General features: G+C 38.8%; 3 protein-coding genes across 5 annotated transcripts; 1 reads left to right on the forward strand and 2 right to left on the reverse strand.

The window, feature by feature from the left end:
* Nucleotides 1-154: 154 nt before the first annotated feature.
* Nucleotides 155-5,944, reverse strand: eef1b2 (eukaryotic translation elongation factor 1 beta 2). Its single transcript, XM_088331435.1, has 7 exons — nt 5,776-5,944; nt 4,091-4,213; nt 3,888-4,020; nt 2,410-2,476; nt 2,107-2,232; nt 1,834-1,901; nt 155-271 (listed from the first exon to the last, which is right to left on the reverse strand). The coding sequence occupies exons 1-7, from the start codon at nt 5,853-5,855 to the stop codon at nt 185-187; spliced, it is 684 nt and encodes a 227-aa protein (XP_088187561.1). The 5' UTR covers nt 5,856-5,944; the 3' UTR covers nt 155-184.
* arl11 (ARF like GTPase 11) lies at nt 3,922-12,776 on the forward strand. Of its 3 annotated transcripts, none has more exons than XM_088331438.1 (5): nt 3,922-4,082; nt 8,758-8,823; nt 8,882-8,997; nt 9,607-9,784; nt 11,767-12,776. In XM_088331438.1, exons 2-5 carry the CDS (start codon nt 8,767-8,769, stop codon nt 11,893-11,895), a joined length of 480 nt encoding a protein of 159 aa, XP_088187564.1. In that variant the 5' UTR covers nt 3,922-4,082; nt 8,758-8,766; the 3' UTR covers nt 11,896-12,776. The 3 variants fall into 3 exon arrangements, with proteins under 3 accessions (XP_088187564.1, XP_088187563.1, XP_088187562.1); XM_088331437.1 differs by lacking the exon at nt 3,922-4,082 and adding an exon at nt 5,653-6,037; XM_088331436.1 differs by lacking the exon at nt 3,922-4,082 and adding an exon at nt 8,059-8,199.
* LOC148369419 (caveolae-associated protein 2-like) lies at nt 12,361-16,107 on the reverse strand. Its single transcript, XM_088331434.1, has 6 exons — nt 15,741-16,107; nt 15,164-15,304; nt 14,998-15,099; nt 13,956-14,213; nt 13,740-13,892; nt 12,361-13,671 (listed from the first exon to the last, which is right to left on the reverse strand). Exons 1-6 carry the CDS (start codon nt 16,017-16,019, stop codon nt 13,381-13,383), a joined length of 1,224 nt encoding a protein of 407 aa, XP_088187560.1. The 5' UTR covers nt 16,020-16,107; the 3' UTR covers nt 12,361-13,380.
* Between the last annotated feature and the right edge of the window lie 2,451 nt (nt 16,108-18,558).

The raw sequence follows: 18,558 nt of genomic DNA on the forward strand, positions 1-18,558 counted from the left end.
CGTTGCCAATAGATTTGATAACAATGCAGTGCCATTAAAAACACTCATATGTGGGGCTTTATTTTAAAATGAGCGCATATTCTCTTAGGGGAATAAACCCCACTCTCGACCAGGCTTAGTCATATTCTGTCAACTCATTGGAAAAATTAAAAACCCATTTTTAGAAGTGCTTTATTTTGTCTCGTCAGATTTTGTTAAAAGCAGCAACATCCATTGACTGGACAAAATCTTCAAATGCCGTGATCTGCTCCTCTAGAATGTCAGTGCCCACCTGAAAGAAAATACAAATGAACAAGATAAGACTGTTATACGTTCTACTAAACTGAGTAAGATCATGTGTAAAAGGACAATTGATTGGACATACAGCATCCGTTCATGTATAAAAAGCCTGATTTTTATTTTAGTTTATTATCTTTATAAAATTCTTTTAACATTTTCTCCAGCTCAAGCCCAGCAAGCCAACAAACGTTAAACAAACGCAGCCATGATTCAAATTTATCCACACTGTAAACAATGAAAACAATACCAAGTTAAAAAATTTTTTTTTATAAAATGTCTTTTAAAAGTCCAATTCATCATTTGTTTTGAGGTTTTTTTTTGTTTTTTTTAAATATTTCGGGACGGCTTTTCATTTGCCGTTGGTACAGCAAATACAAAATAGTGTTATGATGCCTCTTCATTAGTCATATATATCATTGGTGATCTAGTAGTCAGGATTTTTAAGTTACTTTAAAATGCATTTGACTCTGCAATATAGACTTTTACACTCTCAAAATCTATTCAACATAGGCAGCACCAGAGTTAAACTGACATTACGGTTGCTCGGGGCTAAATTAAAAAGCAATATTGTCTAAGCTTCAGACATGCGGGGGGGGAATCAAGGTGCTTTTGCCTCTTCGGTAATGTCACACAAAAGGTCGCACATTAAAAGTCTTAGATTTACTTCAAACTGTTGCAGCGTACCCTATTGTTCCAAGCCGCCTCATGTCTTGTATGGCAGATGTAATAGACGGCACCATAAGAACACTCAAGGGTGAATTATAGAACTACAACCACTGAACATCAGTGTAAACCGGGTGTTCAAAGATGGGCTGCGAGCGGCGCGGGAGCGATGGACAGGCAACAGAGACGACTGTTTCATCAAGAGTTTCAGGCAACACTGGGAGGGTTATGCCACAATTTCAAAATTGTAGATGCGTGGGGCCCCAGGCTAACGTGCCTGCCGGGACTGTGTGAGCTTTTGCAAAAGCCGGCATCATTTCAGAGTAGCCACGCGGCAAGAAAAGTGACTGCCAGTGACAAAAGTGGACATGGCACATTTGAAGGAGAGTTAGTGCAAAAATAACGGACTTTGATAACAATTACCAGTAAAACCTTTTTTATTTTAATATTTGAGTACCAAACTAAATTTTGTGCCAGCTCTTCATAAAATTGTGTTTTAGCATGCGTCTCTTGATGATAAAAAATGTTAGTACTTTATAGTCAACACCTAAATGCACTGTATCTGTAAGTACACACAGTCGTATCCTTGTCTATGTTGTTGGATGATGTGAGCGTGGCATCAAGTGTTGCAAAAAGAGTTGAAATTCAGTGTTGTGTTCTCAAAAAAAGGGATAGCCATACGTGTTACTGTGCATTTTTTCTTTAACAAGTGATACAAAACCTCCCTAAAACACACTACAGAGGCAGAGGACACCCGCACCTTATATTCAGGTGCATAGTATGCATGTGTTACACTACAGAAATAGAACCGCCAACAACATTTTTTTTAGGATATTCATTTAGCCAATTTATTCAAAAGGGTTCACTTCAGTTTTAACATTTGATACTCACCTTATCATCTTCAACCACACAGTTGATCTGCATCTTTTTGATACCATATCCAACTGGTACTAGTTTAGCTGTGGAAAGACATTAACAGATTACGTAACGGATTCACTTTAAAATCTACAGATTGATATAAACACCAAATTTTTCAGATCAATTGAGTGTCATCACATCTTCAGCCGAAAGATGGTGTTGTATAAATCATCATTAAATACAGAACTGGTCAAAATCCTGATCTGCTGCTACTAAACACATTCTGATAACAAATCACTTGCTTACATTGTCCCCATACGAGGCCGTCCATCTTAATACTACGAACGCACTCTTCCAACTTGCCCATGTCGGTTTCATCGTCCCAAGGTTTGACATCCAAAAGAATAGATGATTTGGCAATTAGGGCAGGTTCTGGAAAGGAAGAGAGGAGTATAGTTATGACCACAGAAACAACTTGTCCTTTTTGCCAGGACATGCCTTGGACTCTTGTCAGGTCAATATTATGTACATCACACGTCAGCCGAAAGATGGTGATTGATCATCACAAAGAGTCTGAAAACAACCTAAGCAGGAGCAAATGTGACATACTGTTTGCTTTCTTGGCTGCATACGCTGCAACACGCTCTTCCTTTAACTTTGCAGCCTCTGCATCTTCCTACAAAAGATGTAGAGCAGGTTAGCATCACGGAGGAAATAGATGTTTGGGTGGCATCAAGAAAAACCTTAAAAAAACTAGTGTCCACACCAAGTGGAACTAAAAAATTACAAAAATATTGCATTTCATTCAAAAAAAAAAAAAAAAAAAAAAACACCATCAGTGGATTAGTAATATAGCACAAACAAAACTCAAGCAAAACATTTATAAGTATATATGAATACCAAATAAAGTTCCAACACAATATATTTTGAGTCACAAGCATTGGCGCACCAGTGGCCTGGGCGACTATAATTACTGTGATACAAATTGCCGCAAAAATAAAAATGTTCAATAAAAGTCAATGATTCAATTACACAACGATAACTGAGAAAACAGGGGCGCTAATGCAATGAGAATGCAAGTTTCAGACCAACATTCAGGAGACGAAGAAGGTCGTGGGGAAAAGCATATCATTTTGCAGGAATAGCAGTAGTGCAGCTATCACAGTGAAAGCAAATTGATAACCAACACTTTGCAGACATGTTCCGTCTAAGACCGAAAACACCACAAACTTATACCACCATTAAAAACCTCCATCGCCCGCTAGAATATGCTGAAGGAAAAAAAAAATCTTCGCCGAAGGAGTGCTAGCGGATGTTCTAGACCCAATAATAAAAAAACTGTTCGTGAGTGGGCGAGCTAGCAAGGTGCAACCTGCAACCAGCTTCCCCTCTGAGAATGTATTCACTTGCTTGACGTTAGTCATATTCATGAAATGCTGCGTAATAGTTTCTTACCATACATCTTTGTTCTGAGATTAAAGATCGGTTAAAGCAACATTGGCTTTTGTCAACTTTCCCTCAGGGGCAAAAATTAGACATAAAATATCAAAGGAAAAAACAAAAAGACATGGTAATTATTGCAATAATTATCAAAATCGACCGATAAATATTTAATCATGATAACTTTTGTCATATCACCCATGCCTACCCACAAGTAGGCATGACAACTGTAGCTGAGAGACTGGCACTGAAAAAGCTGCAGTCAATCCATCACATCATCTACAAACGGAAGAGCAGCTTCAGCGACAGACTGCTTTCACAGTCTTGTTCCACGAACAGATCGAGGAGATAATTTCTTCCTCATGCCATGAGTCTCTTTAACTCCACCCCGGGGAGTAAAAACCCACATTAAACCCCACCCCAAAATTTGCATATTTTTATTACAGTGTGTATTTTATGTGGCAGTATTTAAATACTCTTTATCAACACATTATATTTGGTATTTCTGTATTCTATTTCTTTTATTTTATTTTCAACACAAGGATACTGTTAATAGTGTGAATTTCCCTACGGGGATGAATAAAGTATCTATCTAAGTAATCTATTCAAAGCACCAACGCATACCTATCCAACATTTGTATTCTCACCTCTTCATCAGAGCCAAACAGGTCCATATCGTCATCATCGTCGTCATCATCAGCCTTTTGGACAACTGCTGCAGTGGAGTCGCCCACACCTGCTGGGCCGTATTGCCCCAGAGGTTTCTTTACACCTGGAAGACTGACAAAATGGGCGGTCGGTTTCAATACTGAGGAGTTTGCGCTTATGTTATCACAGCAAAGGTATTCACCTGTTTTTCTGGCTCTGATAGGATTTGATATGATTGAACCAACGTAGAGCATGACAAAGGTCAGCTGGTGGGGAGGATGGGATTGCCTCAAAAACTGCAACATCTGCCTGAGAAGGCACGTGACTGAGAAAAATAAGATGAGATTAGTCACAATACTCTAAAAAGCAAAGATATCGGTTTTAAACATCAGTGTACAAATCACGGTCAGAAGTACAATATAAATGTAACAGCTGGCAAGAAATTAACTTATAATGCTTGCGTTTTGAGGCTTGCCTTAACACCTAAGCGAGTAGATAGTCAAGTTTTATTCAAATGTTAAACTTCAGGAAAAATACGTGGAGAACTTAATATTGAGGGTAACATTTAAGTCAAGTGTATAATCACAAAAAGTATCAAAGGGCTGTACACTGCAAGTAAAGTGAGAAAGATGCACAACTTTGCCATCTGATTGGGAAAGAAAATAAATCCATAACTTGTGTATTGAGACGACAGGCTCTCTGATTCTTTATAAAAAATTAAAAAAAAAATCATCTGAACGTATCCTTTATTCTGACAAGTACATCACTAATAAGTTTTCATTAACAGATACTTTTCTGGTGCCAAAATTAAGTTATTTTTTTTTATTTATGTATTCTTTACACCTACATGGCCATGATAACCCTTCCCTCTCTACCTCACTCACATTGCCACACCAACCCCACACCCTCAGATTATGCTCCTCCCTCTATCTCACTATACCCACTACCAGTGTCAGCTCCATGGGTAGCAGAGCTTTCAGCCGCTCTTCCTCCCCAGCTGTGGAACTCATTGTCACCTAACCTTCAGAATTCCACCACCCCCTTTAAATCCTGAATAAAATGAGTCTTGTGTCCCCTTTCATCTGGAGGGACGAAAGCATGACCGACTTGGGTGCCGAGGTGCTTAACTTGTGGGTATTTGGGTTGGCCATGGTCCATGTTTGATTTTTCCCCTTTATAATTTTCATGGTTTTTTTTTTGCATGCGTTTGTCTTGCTTTTGGCCACCCCTCTCGAGGGATATAGCCTGGGTAGATAGCCCTTTGTTAGTTTAGTTTTTACTTTACACATTTTTGGTACTCTGTATAAAGTTAGTTAGTTGTCCTGAAAGGAGCTTTGAAGTAGAATGTCTAATTATGATTATCTTAAGGGAAGAGTATATAATGCTGATTATTAAAGACTTTAATGCAGTCGATAGATCCCGACGTTAAACGTGAGAATTATGATTAACGGCAACAGTATCATTCACTTCTGGCCATCACAGAATGTTACGACCCAAATAACCATTTTAAACACAGTGGAATAATAACACTGTGCCTACGTGTCCACACATTATAGGCACGCTTCAAATAGTATTCTCAGCTAGCTACAGTTAGCCGCCATGTGCCTCCTTGGTAGTGATGTTACTTTCGAATGCGCGTTGTGATTGAATTGAAACAAACCCGTAGTATCAAAATTACACACGATGCGTTCGCATAAACAAGTACGTTACACGTCTGTGTAGCAACACTAGTTACGTAGTTGTGCATGTAGATGCTAAGTGTTAGCCGCACGTAGCTAAAATGGCGCTGCCGGTACGAGGACCATGACTTGATTTCTTCGAACATCAGCCCGAGATCAGATCATGATGTGGACATGTGTATGCGCAAGAGATCGCAGCTGCACTGACCCTTCGATGTAGCTGCGGTCGGAAAGGAACTCATTCAATACTTTGAGGCCCGACGGTGCTTTTAGGTCACCGAAACCCATGATGACTACTGGGAGCAGTTTATGGCGAGAGAAAGGCCCACAAACTCGCAAGCTCACTATTTATACACGGAGCCTGACTGACTCCTCCCCTCCCCTTATTTTCTTAGTCCTTCACATAGAAATTCCCAAACCTCTTCATGTTAGGACCTCAAAACTTTCCCTTTCTCTGATGAGGGGTCGGGGTAAGTTAGTAACAGAAAAGGTATGAGGATTGCAGAATTGCCTTAATGCAAAAACCTATCGTTTTCCAGAAAGCCACAATCAAATAACCCTGGATTTTCTCAGATCCAAAGTCAGAAAATAAATAATAACGTGATTTATATAATAACACTGTGTTTTCTTGACAGAAAATGTCAAGTTGTGTTTATTTGTTAAGGCCTTAATCACAACAAGTGTCCAAGGGCTGTACTGACAAGTAGAGGTAAGATCTTAGGACCAGGCATAAAATGTCAGTTATTAAGTCTGGTTCAGCCTTTTCTCTCGCCATTTTTTTATTTGCAGAGGATTTGCCTGCAGGCCTTTACTTTTACTCAAGTACTTATTTTGATGACTACTTTTTACCTCTACGTGACTGATATTGTTGACTGATAAAATGGACCGAAAGCTTGTGTGGGCCCCGAGAGTTACCCATATGCAATAAGAGCTCTGCGAAAAATTGTGCTCATATCTAACCAAATTGAATACTTTTTAGACTACCAGTAATGATCGGTGACACAAAAAGTGGGGTTGTATTGTAATGTTACCATGCGAAGTACAACATGGTCCAGGAACGAGTTCAGACCATTGAACAGCTGTACTCAAATGCCAACGATGAAGTACCGGTACTGATTAATAGTACCATTGGAGTGTGGTTTCAAACCACAGATGGTACGAGACAAGGCTGAATTCTCTCTCATACTTATTTTAACAACTTCCTGGAAAGGATCATGACTGAAACCCTGGACCAACATGAAGGTACAGTCAGCGTGTGGAGTCATAATGTCAATAACCTCTGTTTTGCTGATGATATTCCCTGACTGGCAGGAGAAGAACAGGAACTGCTTACGTTTTGAGGCTTGCCTTAGCACCTCTAAGCTAGACAGGAAGCTAGACCTGGTCATTTTCCTGGACAAATGGGAAGGTTTCTCGGCCGCGTCCCGGTTTTCTGTCCTGGTGGAGAGGGGAAGGGCTAGTTTTTTGGGGGGGTACAAATCGGTTGTTTTTTGCTTCTTTGTTCAGCTGTTACCTTGGTCCAGGTTTTGCTAATAAATGCCATCGTTGTTTTAAGCAACTTATGTTTCCACTTTCTGCCTCCCCCACATGAGTCCATCACCCCCAAACTTAACAAGATGAACTTTCACAAAACAGTTGAAAAGGAACAACCAGGCCATGTAGATGAGATGCTGCAAGGAACTTCTAGGCAGCAGCTACGTAGCCCATGTGACAAACAAAAAAATTGCATATAATCATCAGACAGGACATTGGACCCTACGACCTAGATTACGAGGCCATCATCAGTAGGATAGTGCTCCATTTAATCATAGGATCCCCTTTTAATAGATTTACAATCAGCTAATTGGCTGCCCTTTTTGTATAGGAATGAGAGTAAAACACTGCACAACCTTTGCACAAGTGATTTTCTACAGCCCTTGTCCTCTAACTGCTCCCAGAATATTCTGAAATATTCTGAACTGCTCGTCTCCAGCTCTCATCTTGACCGACCTCTTGTTTCTGAAAGAATATTTTCAATTACCCTTTACTTCCAAAGAATAAGCATTTGTGTTTAAAAGGTACCACTATGCACTTTATGACTTATGTGGTCACTGTCTTTTTATCTGTCGTACTTTCTACATGTGTGTCTTGGTGTAGAGTTTCCTAGCATAGTGTTTTTTGGATTTATTTTTTCTATTTTCTTGACCCTGAGGGCTGAGAGAAACGCAATTTCAATTCACTGTTTTTGCTGCTGAATTGAAAATGAAGCTGACTTGGACTTTGACTTAAGCAGCACATCACCAACAAAGTTATCTGGCACACTCCTGGAGAATGCAGAAGCAAACATAAATAACTGACAGTTATTTCACACTACTACCCAACTAATCCCACTTTTACTGAAGCATTTAGCATGGGTATCGTTCCCCCTTCCGGCTATTATTTTGCTACTGAAGATGATAAATCCTCAAGCGTTGGTTTTACAGTACATAGTTTTTGTGCCGCTTTCTTGCATATTGAACATGCAGTCAAACCAGTTTGTGATGTCAAGTGTTAGGTGACTTCCTTGCTTGTTGGGACCTTTACTTGGCGAGTAGAAACCGACTGAAACACAAGAGGACTCATGGGTCTAAATCAGTCATCTAAACGTCCACAGGTAACACTTGTTGATTTGGCATGTTAACTTTATAACCAGAAGAGATTTAGTAGCATGTAGGAACCACTCTGGGGTTGGCAACAAAACTTGCTATTTAAATGTTGAACGCAACGTTTTTAACAACATTGATGAAAAAAAAAATGGATTTCAGCTACCACATTGGCTGACATTTTAAGACAGGAAGCTTGTTGTTGCTGTTGTCTATATGATTTATGACATGATTTCAGTTATTACACTTCTTACTGTGTATTGTCTGTTGATGCCCTTGCATCATCTGTTGTCGTAAGGGGGATTACCTAATGTGCGACCCCTTTTCAAGGTTTCTTAATTATACTTATGCTGAGGTTTTTTTAGTTGTTCTTTGCCCTCATGTAGGTTTCTGATCAGGGGGTGTTGTAATGGTGGTCTGTGCAGCCCTTTAAGACTCTGTGATTAGGGCTTTTACAAAAGTGTGATTTGACTTTATCTGACTTGTAATGATGTATTGACATAATTCAAAATGGTTCATTAGCTTTACATACAATTCTAGGTTAATTATTTTGTCCCTTCTCCATTAAGGTCATCTTAATGGGTCTGGACAATGCGGGAAAGACTACTTTGCTGACTCAAATCCTGACTGGACAGGTAAGGCTTTGCCCAATAGCACATTTCTGCTTCTCTGTTATTCGTCGTGACGTGACAGGTTATGGAGACATCACCAACCATTGGCTTCAACGTGGGATCGTTCGATGTGGACAAGCGGACGTCATTAACGGTCTGGGATGTCGGGGGTCAAAAGAGCATGAGGCCCAACTGGAGGTAATCTCACTTCCTCCTTAAAATTTTTATTTATTTTTTGTTTTGATTGAGTTTTCAACAAGCACTACGAACATCAAGACGTTGCAGATTCTGGTTGGGGTAAAACATTACCAAAGTCATCCTGTCGTTCGATAGCCACATTCAATCCGTTTAATCTCATTTTCACAAGCTATAGCGTCCATCATCAGTGTTTACCAAAAATGTATGGCTAGGCTAACCAGAAACTTCCTGTGTCCCAAAATTGTCCAAGTGAAAGGTCATGAGTCCAGTCTTTAGTACTTTAAAACAATGTATGTCCAATTGGGACACCACAGTTCTGTTTCGAAAACACAGTTTCTGTGATTTTGGGAGAGTACCGAGTACATTTCACCCACTTTCCCATGCAGTCAACAACATTTTCCCATAAGCGAGTAATTTTTGGAACATTGCCACAAAGCATGTACTGTATTAGCGTACCTCTCTCATTGCTACACTTCCAACATAAATCATCCTTGAGCAGTCCCATTCTGAAAAGCTTATGATGGAATGAAAATAATGAAATAATACCTGTTGATTGTTTTATATTGGATACATCTAATTCTAGCTTCTCTAACATAATCATCTTTCCAGGTTCTACCTGGACGAATGCAAGGCGCTGGTTTTTGTCGTCGACAGCAGCGATCCCAGTCGGATGCCGGAGGCCATAAAGGCCTTGAGGAAAGTCCTGAGTGAAGAAGAGTTACAAGGTATCCCGTTGATGGTCCTCGCCAACAAGGTGGACAAGCCTGGTGTCCTGACTGTCCAACAGGTAAACAGATAATGAAAGATTCTTGATGTACAGTGGATCATCCAAGTTAGGGTTCTCAAATTTGCAGCCTTTGAGCCCCCGCCTTTATACAAAAGTGGTATGCAAGTGCAGCCCACACAAAATACTGATTAATTTATTACTGATTCACTTGTTTTTTTGTACAATTTTTTTTAATGTTTTTATTTTTTGATCTCATGTAGAATCTTTTTAAGAATATATTACAGAACAGTGCAATTTTTTTATCAACATTTTTCTTTTGGAGAAATCGAGTTTGAGATCCCTGATCTAAGTTTTAATTCATTTTTCCCACTGTTCTATATAGGTTGACTTAAAGACACCCTTGCTAAATTTGAGTCAAAATAAAAAAAGGTTTTTATTCACTCTAGGACTTTGAGAATATCATGTACACTATACATCCTTTCCTCATTTGTTACAAACCCTTATGTGGATATGAAATGAAATGATCTGCATTTATATAGCGCTTTTCAAGTCAATGACTTCCCAAAGCGCTTTACAATGTGCTCCACATTTCCCAATAGCGGCCTTGCAGCCATGTAAGGCGCTAACCTGCTTATTGGGGGTATTAGGGGTTCAGTGTCTTACCCAAGGACACTTCGACATGTAACACGGACGAGCCGGGATTCGAACTGGGATCCCTTGATCCCAAGACGAGCGCTCGAGCCACTGCCGCCCTATCTGGTCCCCTATAGAAATGATTGTATAATCAAAACCACAGCAAAACATTTTCTATTTGGAACTGTCGTAATTAACGAAAAATTGAAGTTGTTAAGTGGTGCTTCCAACTAAGGGTTTAAAATTGTAAAATGGTGAAATACAATTTAACGATGGGTTTGTCTGTTGAGTAGAACTACAATTTTCTGCTTATCTGCTAATCACTAATCAAATTCATGGATTGCAAAAAGTAATTTGTTTTAACATCCTCCTGATGCCTACCGTGCATTAAAATGTTTACTCTGTGCAAATACAATCAACTTGTGCCTTAAATGCACCCCACTGAGACATTCTTACTGTGAATATGAGAGACTTTAAAATGTCAGTATGGAACGGGCAAACTATTCCCAATCTACCGCACAGAGACCCACTTTCTTGTTTGGCAAACACTTTTCCGATTTTACCATCAATATATAAACTAATGGTCAAAGAGGCACTCTAAACCAGCCACACAATTATGTTCTTGAGAAGGGTAAAATCATGTTTTGAGGGAGGGAAAATCATAAATGTAAATAGTAAATTAAACTGTCAATGATTCAATCTACCCATTTTAATAGTTCTTGGTCTTATTGTGTTTTTGTCAACCATCTTCAAACATTTTTATATGTTAATGTATTATTTGGAAGTAAAAGAATAAGGCAAATAAATTAATTTAGGTTTTAGGTATGAAACTTAGGAAGCAACTAATAAAAAGCTAATTTGTGATTGGTGTCAGAAAGCCTCTTCCCCAAATAAAAGTTGTATCACTGAAAGCGTCTCCCAGTGGTAAAAATCTTCATTTGTTCAAAAGCAAAAACGAAATTAAGTTGAATAATAAGCAACAATACATGAACTATCATCTAAACGTGCGTTTTCTAAAATACTTTACTCGTAGGCCAAGAAATGAATTGAGTCTCACCTAGATTACCTCATATGATTGTCCGCTATCTTGCTGCTAACCACCAAAACCTTGTGAAAACCGGACGAAAAAAGAGAAAAAAAATACTGCGGTTTGTAATCTTCCTTGTGCATGTGATTACTCGTTTTTGGTTGTGCTACACAATACAGCTATATCGAGTGGTCCAATATTACACAGTGTTCCTTTAAAAGTAGGATTTTCCACGGTTTTCTATTTATGCAAACTAGTTTCTTTACTTGATTGATTAAGCAATCACAAATGCTTATAAATCCCAAAAATGAAACCAAGTAAATCTGGTAGAATATATCCTTCTAATCTTTTAAACAAAAAATCTTCTCCCATTTGAAATCAGATCTCCCACCAGATGGCGCTGTCCAATTACCCTCAACTGCAATGGGAGATTCAAGCATGCAGCGCGCTTCTAGGAATCGGACTTCGGCAGGCCTTCACGTCCGTTTCTAAACTCATCAAGAAAAACTAACAGAAAGACAAATGTGAAAACAGGTCAAAGGTCATATTTTTCAATTTACTGCAGTCAGACATACAGCCCGCGGGCTGGATCACCGTCCTGAATTTCCGATTACTGTATGTCAAAAAAAGGAGCGAGTCTATCGGTCATTTCTAGCAAAAGTTATGCAAACCAAATGTTCCGTCCACTACAGGGGAGTGTTGAGTTTGAATAGCGTGGTAAGTCGGTTCTGGTGTAAAACTGCATTCACTCAACTGTTGAAATAAACCAGTAAAAGCATTCAATGCGCAACATGAAAATCTTTTTCCCCCACATTGTTTGTGATTCAATATGTTGTATTTTGAAAAGATCCCTTGTCAACCGTGATTATAATACATAGGGTAAGTTACCAATATTAATAATAATGTAGGCTGAAGGATAAAATATAATACTGAAATACATTGGAATGTTTTTTTTGTCATTAAATCAGACACAGTATATCTTGTGACACTTTTATTTGTTTATGTCTGTTGAGTACATTTAACAGGGAATATTCTTTGGTTGTAAAGTTCTTTTTACATAAAATAAAACATTGTCATAATGCATTCGTGAAAGCCATCAGAATCAGTTTTAAACATTTCCAAACTGATTCATTTAGGTGAGCTTAGACTTATGAGATAAAGGCAGCGGTAATGTGAAAGCCATTGAAAATTTAGTAAGAAGTGAAGCTAAAATAACAAACACACTGTTACATTTGTTGGTAAATATTTTCTTTATAGATAAATATGGAATGTGCTCATATTACGTTTGTCACTCTTAGTGTGTCCACAATTTAAGACCTGTTTCAGTCAACAGCACAAAAATACTTTTAAGGTATTCTGTCCATTTACAGTGTAATCCAAAAGATGGGGAACCCTGATCTTCGAGAGCAATAGTCCAATATGTTTCTCCCTCCTTCAAAACAGCTGCAGTTCATGAGGGGAATTTCAATTACAAACCTTATTCCAGTCAAATTGATAAGTTTTTCCCATATTTTATTCGTTTTTTTAATCATTTCAAATTGTGTATGCCGTATTAGTTTTTGTACGAGGGGAAAAAACATTTTGAAAAATACTGCTACGTAAAATAAGCAACCCTATATTTAATGCAAGCAGGGAAAGAACTGAGAAAATTAAAACAACTTATACAAATTATTGTTTTTATTCATCCAGTCTTTCTTGCTGTGAGTAAATATTCTCTATAATGTTTTTGAGGTTTATTATTGTTTGATATTGGTTAAGGTTAAAAGGTCTAAAAGCTGTTTATAAAATCGGGTGTGTTTGGGAGGGGGAACAAATAAAAAAGTCGGAAACAAATTGAACAAATCCTGAAAATAAAACTGATTTTTGGGAGTAGGTTGTTTTTGCAGAACAATTAAAGTAGTTCAGTGAATTATCAGTGTATTGGACATTTTTTCCCCCCAAAATGGTTATTTTAGACAGAAATGTTTTTATAGTATCTCTTAACTTAGCCGATTTCCTATTCCTGGTGCGACACGAAAGACTGCTCCTTGTTGTCCTGGTCCTGAGGCAGAGTGGTGGACAGTGCATAGTCCTCACTAACTCCTTCAGAAACGGCGCTGACGTCCGCGCACGAAAGCTCCACCTCCTGCTGCTCTGGTGGCGCAAGCTGGTTGTGAATCTCTGTGAACGTGACTTCCTGCTCTTCAGCACCTGGTGGGGACACCTGGATGGGCTCCACCGGGACGGAAGGTTCTTCAGGCACGGAGGGATGTTCTTCGGGAGGCTGGGAGGCTGAGTTGCTGCGAGGCTGCAAGGACAATCGGGTTAGAGGTCAGGCAGAAACAATGTAGGCTCAAGTTGACGTCGAGGTCACACCTTTTTGATGCCAAAGCTCACAGGGGGGACCTTGAGGCTGGAGGTTCTCTGCTTGATTTTTTCCCGTTGTTCAATAGAAACGATTTTCGTTCCAATCTTGGTCATCTTTTTCTCAATGTTTTGACGTGAAAAGGCCTTCTTCAGGCTGTCAACCTTATGTGTAAGTTTGAATCAGTATTAAAATGAAGAAACTCTCAAAAAATGTTTCTAACTGACCTTTTTTAAACTGGAGCGTTTCAGCTTCTCGGCTTTGGACTTCTCCATGTTCTCAAGATCTTGAGGCCACATCTCCTCATCTATATCTGCCTCCAACCCCACGTCTTCATCTGAAGACAGGTCGATGGTTTTGAGTCCAATTTCAGTGGGGTGGTCTCCCTCAACAGTGCCTGATTCATCTCCTTCTTCCAGAATTTCATCACGAGGGAAGGGTGGAGGATCTTTCACAAAGACGCTGGAAGGGATCTCATTTTCTTCCTTCCAAGAATGTCACAAATCACAGTCAGCCATGAAATAAGGCTAAATTACCAGCCACTACCACCAAATTTTAAAATAATTCAAAGTGATTTATAAAGAAAGGAGACAATATTATCTTCGATCTTCCCTGATAGCTTGATGCTAAAAACGCTAATACTGACGCTATTGATAAAATTGCAACTGAGAGGAGAACAATCAGCAGCATTGGTAGCAATATCAATCAAGTCATGTTTATTTGTATAGCCTTTAATCACAAAGAGTCTCAAAGGGCTGCACAGACCACAGATTATTGCAAACCATAGACTATTATGACACCATCCCCTGATCTAAAACCTACATGAGGGCAAATAATACACAGATATTGTCAATATATATTAGTGTCAATATAAACTACAGGTAATTCTTATGCTATCGAATACACTGAATGATACAATTCAAAATGATTTTAAAAGACGAGGAATAGTAAGAGTGATATCAGATAATAATTTGCTATATAATGGTGAAAATTGTGTAATGATATTAAAGGTATTTCAATAAGATTGAGACATCTGACAACCATGTTTTAAAGTGTGGTCAGCGAACAAAATAAAAACTTATCATGGTCCCTAACCTGACTTAATTAACACATATTCACACACTAACAGTCAGCTGTATGTAATTTTTGGAATGTTGTGTGTTGGTGAGAGAAGCCAGAGTCATGCTTCCAGAAGGAGGTTAACATTGTTCACATGACTTCCCATTCCATCAAAGTGCTAAGAGACCAAAATAACTCAAGCCCACAGACCTGAAAGATGAGAACCTTAAAGTTGTTACGGTTGATCAGATGGGCGTGGTTGGCTTCCAGTTTCTTAACCTGCGTACCTTGACGCTCCATCCGTTCTCGTACCTGAAACAAAACCCCGTTTCATTCAACGCGACCATCCGTGCCGCCGTCGTCAGCTTTTAGTTACCTCCTTCATGGTGACAGAAAGCTTGCGACTCTTGTCAAGAAGCTTGCTGACCGTGTTGGAGGTGTGAGTGTGACTCTTGGAGAGTTTGGTCATGTCGGCCTGGATCCCCCTCACCACGCCCTCCATTTCCACCTGGTGCCCCTGAAAACCAAAGGAAGGCTCTGGATCAACATTCCCGGGCCACACCCTACTCGCACTTGACAAATACTTGCCCAAAATAAATCGCACCAAATGTTTGAGGGTTGTTCAAAGAACAGCTTAAAGTGACTAGTGCAGCAATAAAAACCTCTCTTTAAAGATGCAATGTTAAAGGTTGTTGATGGGAAAAAAGTAGACTCATGAAATTAAAATATGTAGGACATGTTACATCAAGTTGTTTACAAGGACCTCGGTACAGGAATAATTATCTTTAGAATGTCTAAAACATTACTTTTTAAAAAACTGGATAGGGTTCTGGATGTGCAGACCTGGTTCTGCATCCCCTAAATCCCTAAACAGTTAGCGCTGTATCTTTTTGTTGAGTCAGTATGCAAAAATAGTGTTAAAGACAGGAAAGTTGGCCCCACCCTTCTCTCACCTCCATCTTGTTCTGATTTTCCTGCACAGCGTCCAGCATGTTGACTAATTTGTCCAGCAAAGTGAGGACGGTAATGGCATTGACGGGGCCTTGACCCATTTTCTCCAGGTCCAAGCCGATCAGGCCCGCAATAGAATTTTCCTGGTTTCCCTGGTTCTGCTGTTCTTGGAGTTGATCCCCCTCAGGCTCTTGGGTCTGGGTAGGGACCATCAAGTCCTGGTTTTGATGGGTGTCAGTGGTCACCATTTTCTTGCTGGCCTGGATGGCGTCCTCACTCATTAGAGGAAAGAGTTGGTCAGAAAGTTTTGTGGGGCTGGAAAACTGGAAACTCTGTGTATGTGCTGCGGGTGTGTTGTGTGTGTGCTGGGCTCTGATTGGTTGGCACTTGGAAAAACACATTCCGCCTAACTTCCCTGTAGGGAAGTGCACACCCTTAACTCTTTCAGTGCTGGAACAGAACGTTGCTTGTTCTGCAGCTTGGTACAAATCCAATAAACAAAACTAAGTTGGAGCTTCGTGTCAATAAAACTCTCAAATTGGACCTTAAAGGCAGACGGAGAAAAATACACACAAAATTACATTACAATTTTTGTCAAATATTTTTAAATACGAAAAAACTTGAAATAGGCCAAATAAAGAAAGTGATATTACACATTCCGGTATTCTTCCTGAAAAATTGCAAAGTTTGGTGGTCAGGGAAAAGGCAAATTGTGAAACTAATTTGACGAGTACACTTATTGTAGTAACAGGGAATAGGCCCAGGAGACGTCATGAAAGGAAGAAGTTAGAACATAGATCGTTTTTACATGAATTATTTTGTTCGCAACTCATTTAGTTGATTCATTCAAGTACTCAAACACTTTGTGAGGAAAACGATAAGAAAGACGGGGCAAGGTGGGGAAGGAGTTAAAAAACAAACTCTCACTCTGATTCCATGACAACGGAGTGCAAGGGGGTGATCTCTCTCACCATCATGTTTTCCAGATGAAGTCATCTGGAAAGAAAGTGACTTTCCCTCCTGCTTGTTCCCTCTCTGTTCAATCTGAGGAATACCAATATAATTTAGAGTTGCGCGTAATAAAGTCCAAAAGTTTCTTTTTATTCACTGAGTGACATTTTTTTCCTCATCAACAGAACCATCGCACAAGTGGTTTCATTAAGTTCAAGGAAAGTCAACCTGTTTTAGCATAATGGAGGCTATCTGATTTTAATCTAACCTAGCTCGAAGTATTTATAAAACAGGACGTGGTGTGGCATCAAAACAGGACCGTAATCTCATGTTTCATTGTCATAAAAGATATTTTCAGAAATAATTGAAATGACTCTTCAAGCCAGATTCAAGGAAGACACAAAGGAAGTCACATCATTTAGAAACAATAGATTTGAGGGGCAACTTCCTCACAATTCTACTCATGCACTAACTCCAGTGTTATGCATCAAGTATAAAACATCAAAAGGGTGGAAAGATCACATGCATTTGAACATTATGGTCAAGAAAGAGTTGGCTCAAGCCGTTGCGAAGAGAATGATAGAACTTATAGCAAGTTCTGTTGTACTTGCCAATTTTAAAGAATAAAACAATTGATGGAAAAAGTTCCAAAGGTTCTTGTACACATCAGAATTGCAGGAAGTTCTCCACCGTGTGCGAATCGATAAACAGGCAGTCAAAACACAATCTTGTTACATGCTGTAGAGGAATGCATTGTGTGGAAGTAATTAATAAGGCGAAAGTAGCTGTACCAAATAATGCATTTACTGTACATGCACTCCAAATGTGAGCAAAAGAGAATTATTCAAACAATACAGTATATTGACGGTATATGATTCTGTTTTTTTAATTCCTTGATTTTAAACGGTTTTAAACTTCCAATATATGCAAAAAGAGGCCATTCAGTCTTTTATTTCACATCATATTTTCCAAATAAATGCTGACGTACCATTCTCTTCCAGAGTCATGTATCTATAACTCCAACCCTTTACAAGCCTGGAGCTACTTTTTGTCACTAATTCGCACAAAGGGCACCCTTTCTAAACTAACAACTCATCATATTATTTCTATGTTGTTACTATGTTATTACCAGGTTAATTAATGGAAGTAGGGTTAGATAGATTGAGTCAACCACTTAATATTGTTTTTTTTTTACTAGAAAATCACAATGACCTCGCACTGGTGTCTGGTGGGGCTATTTCCAGAACAGGTCCGGGGACACCTCAGCTGTCCTGTGGGGACCATGCCAAAGACCGCTGATATACAACATCAATTGTTTTGTCTGACACTGTATTAATAATCACATTCTTTAAAATTTTAAAATCATGGTTATAGCATAAATGTATGTGTATAATGGTGTGTTTTATTTAGGGCATCTTCGTAATACAAAAAAATAAAATAAAAAAATGAAAAATATAAATTTCAATAATAAGAAAAAATATATACTTTTTTACAGTACTCGTAGATTGAGAAATTAGCATTGAACATAACATTAGCCTCATCAAAGCTAACTAATTATCACCTGACATTTTGCCACTACAGGTATTAAAAAAACAACCAAAAATGGTGTGTTTTGGTCACTGTGCACTTATTTTTGTTGCACTACACAATACGGTGACATCTAGTGGTCAAATAATACACACTATCCCTTTAAGAAAAAAAAATCGTTTTTACTCACACTCCCATTTTTCATTACCACCATATGCCCGTGACAAAGACTGATTTGCAAGTACAGTCCACAATTCTTTTTTACAAAAATTATTTTTCTCCTCGGTGTAAATAATAACACATTGAATGTGAATTTCCCCACGGGGATGAATAAAGTATCTA

The sequence above is a fragment of the Urocampus carinirostris genome, chromosome 3 (genome assembly GCF_059441175.1).
Source record: "Urocampus carinirostris isolate Australia breed hairy pipefish chromosome 3, RoL_Ucar_1.0, whole genome shotgun sequence".
NCBI lineage: Eukaryota > Metazoa > Chordata > Actinopteri > Syngnathiformes > Syngnathidae > Urocampus > Urocampus carinirostris.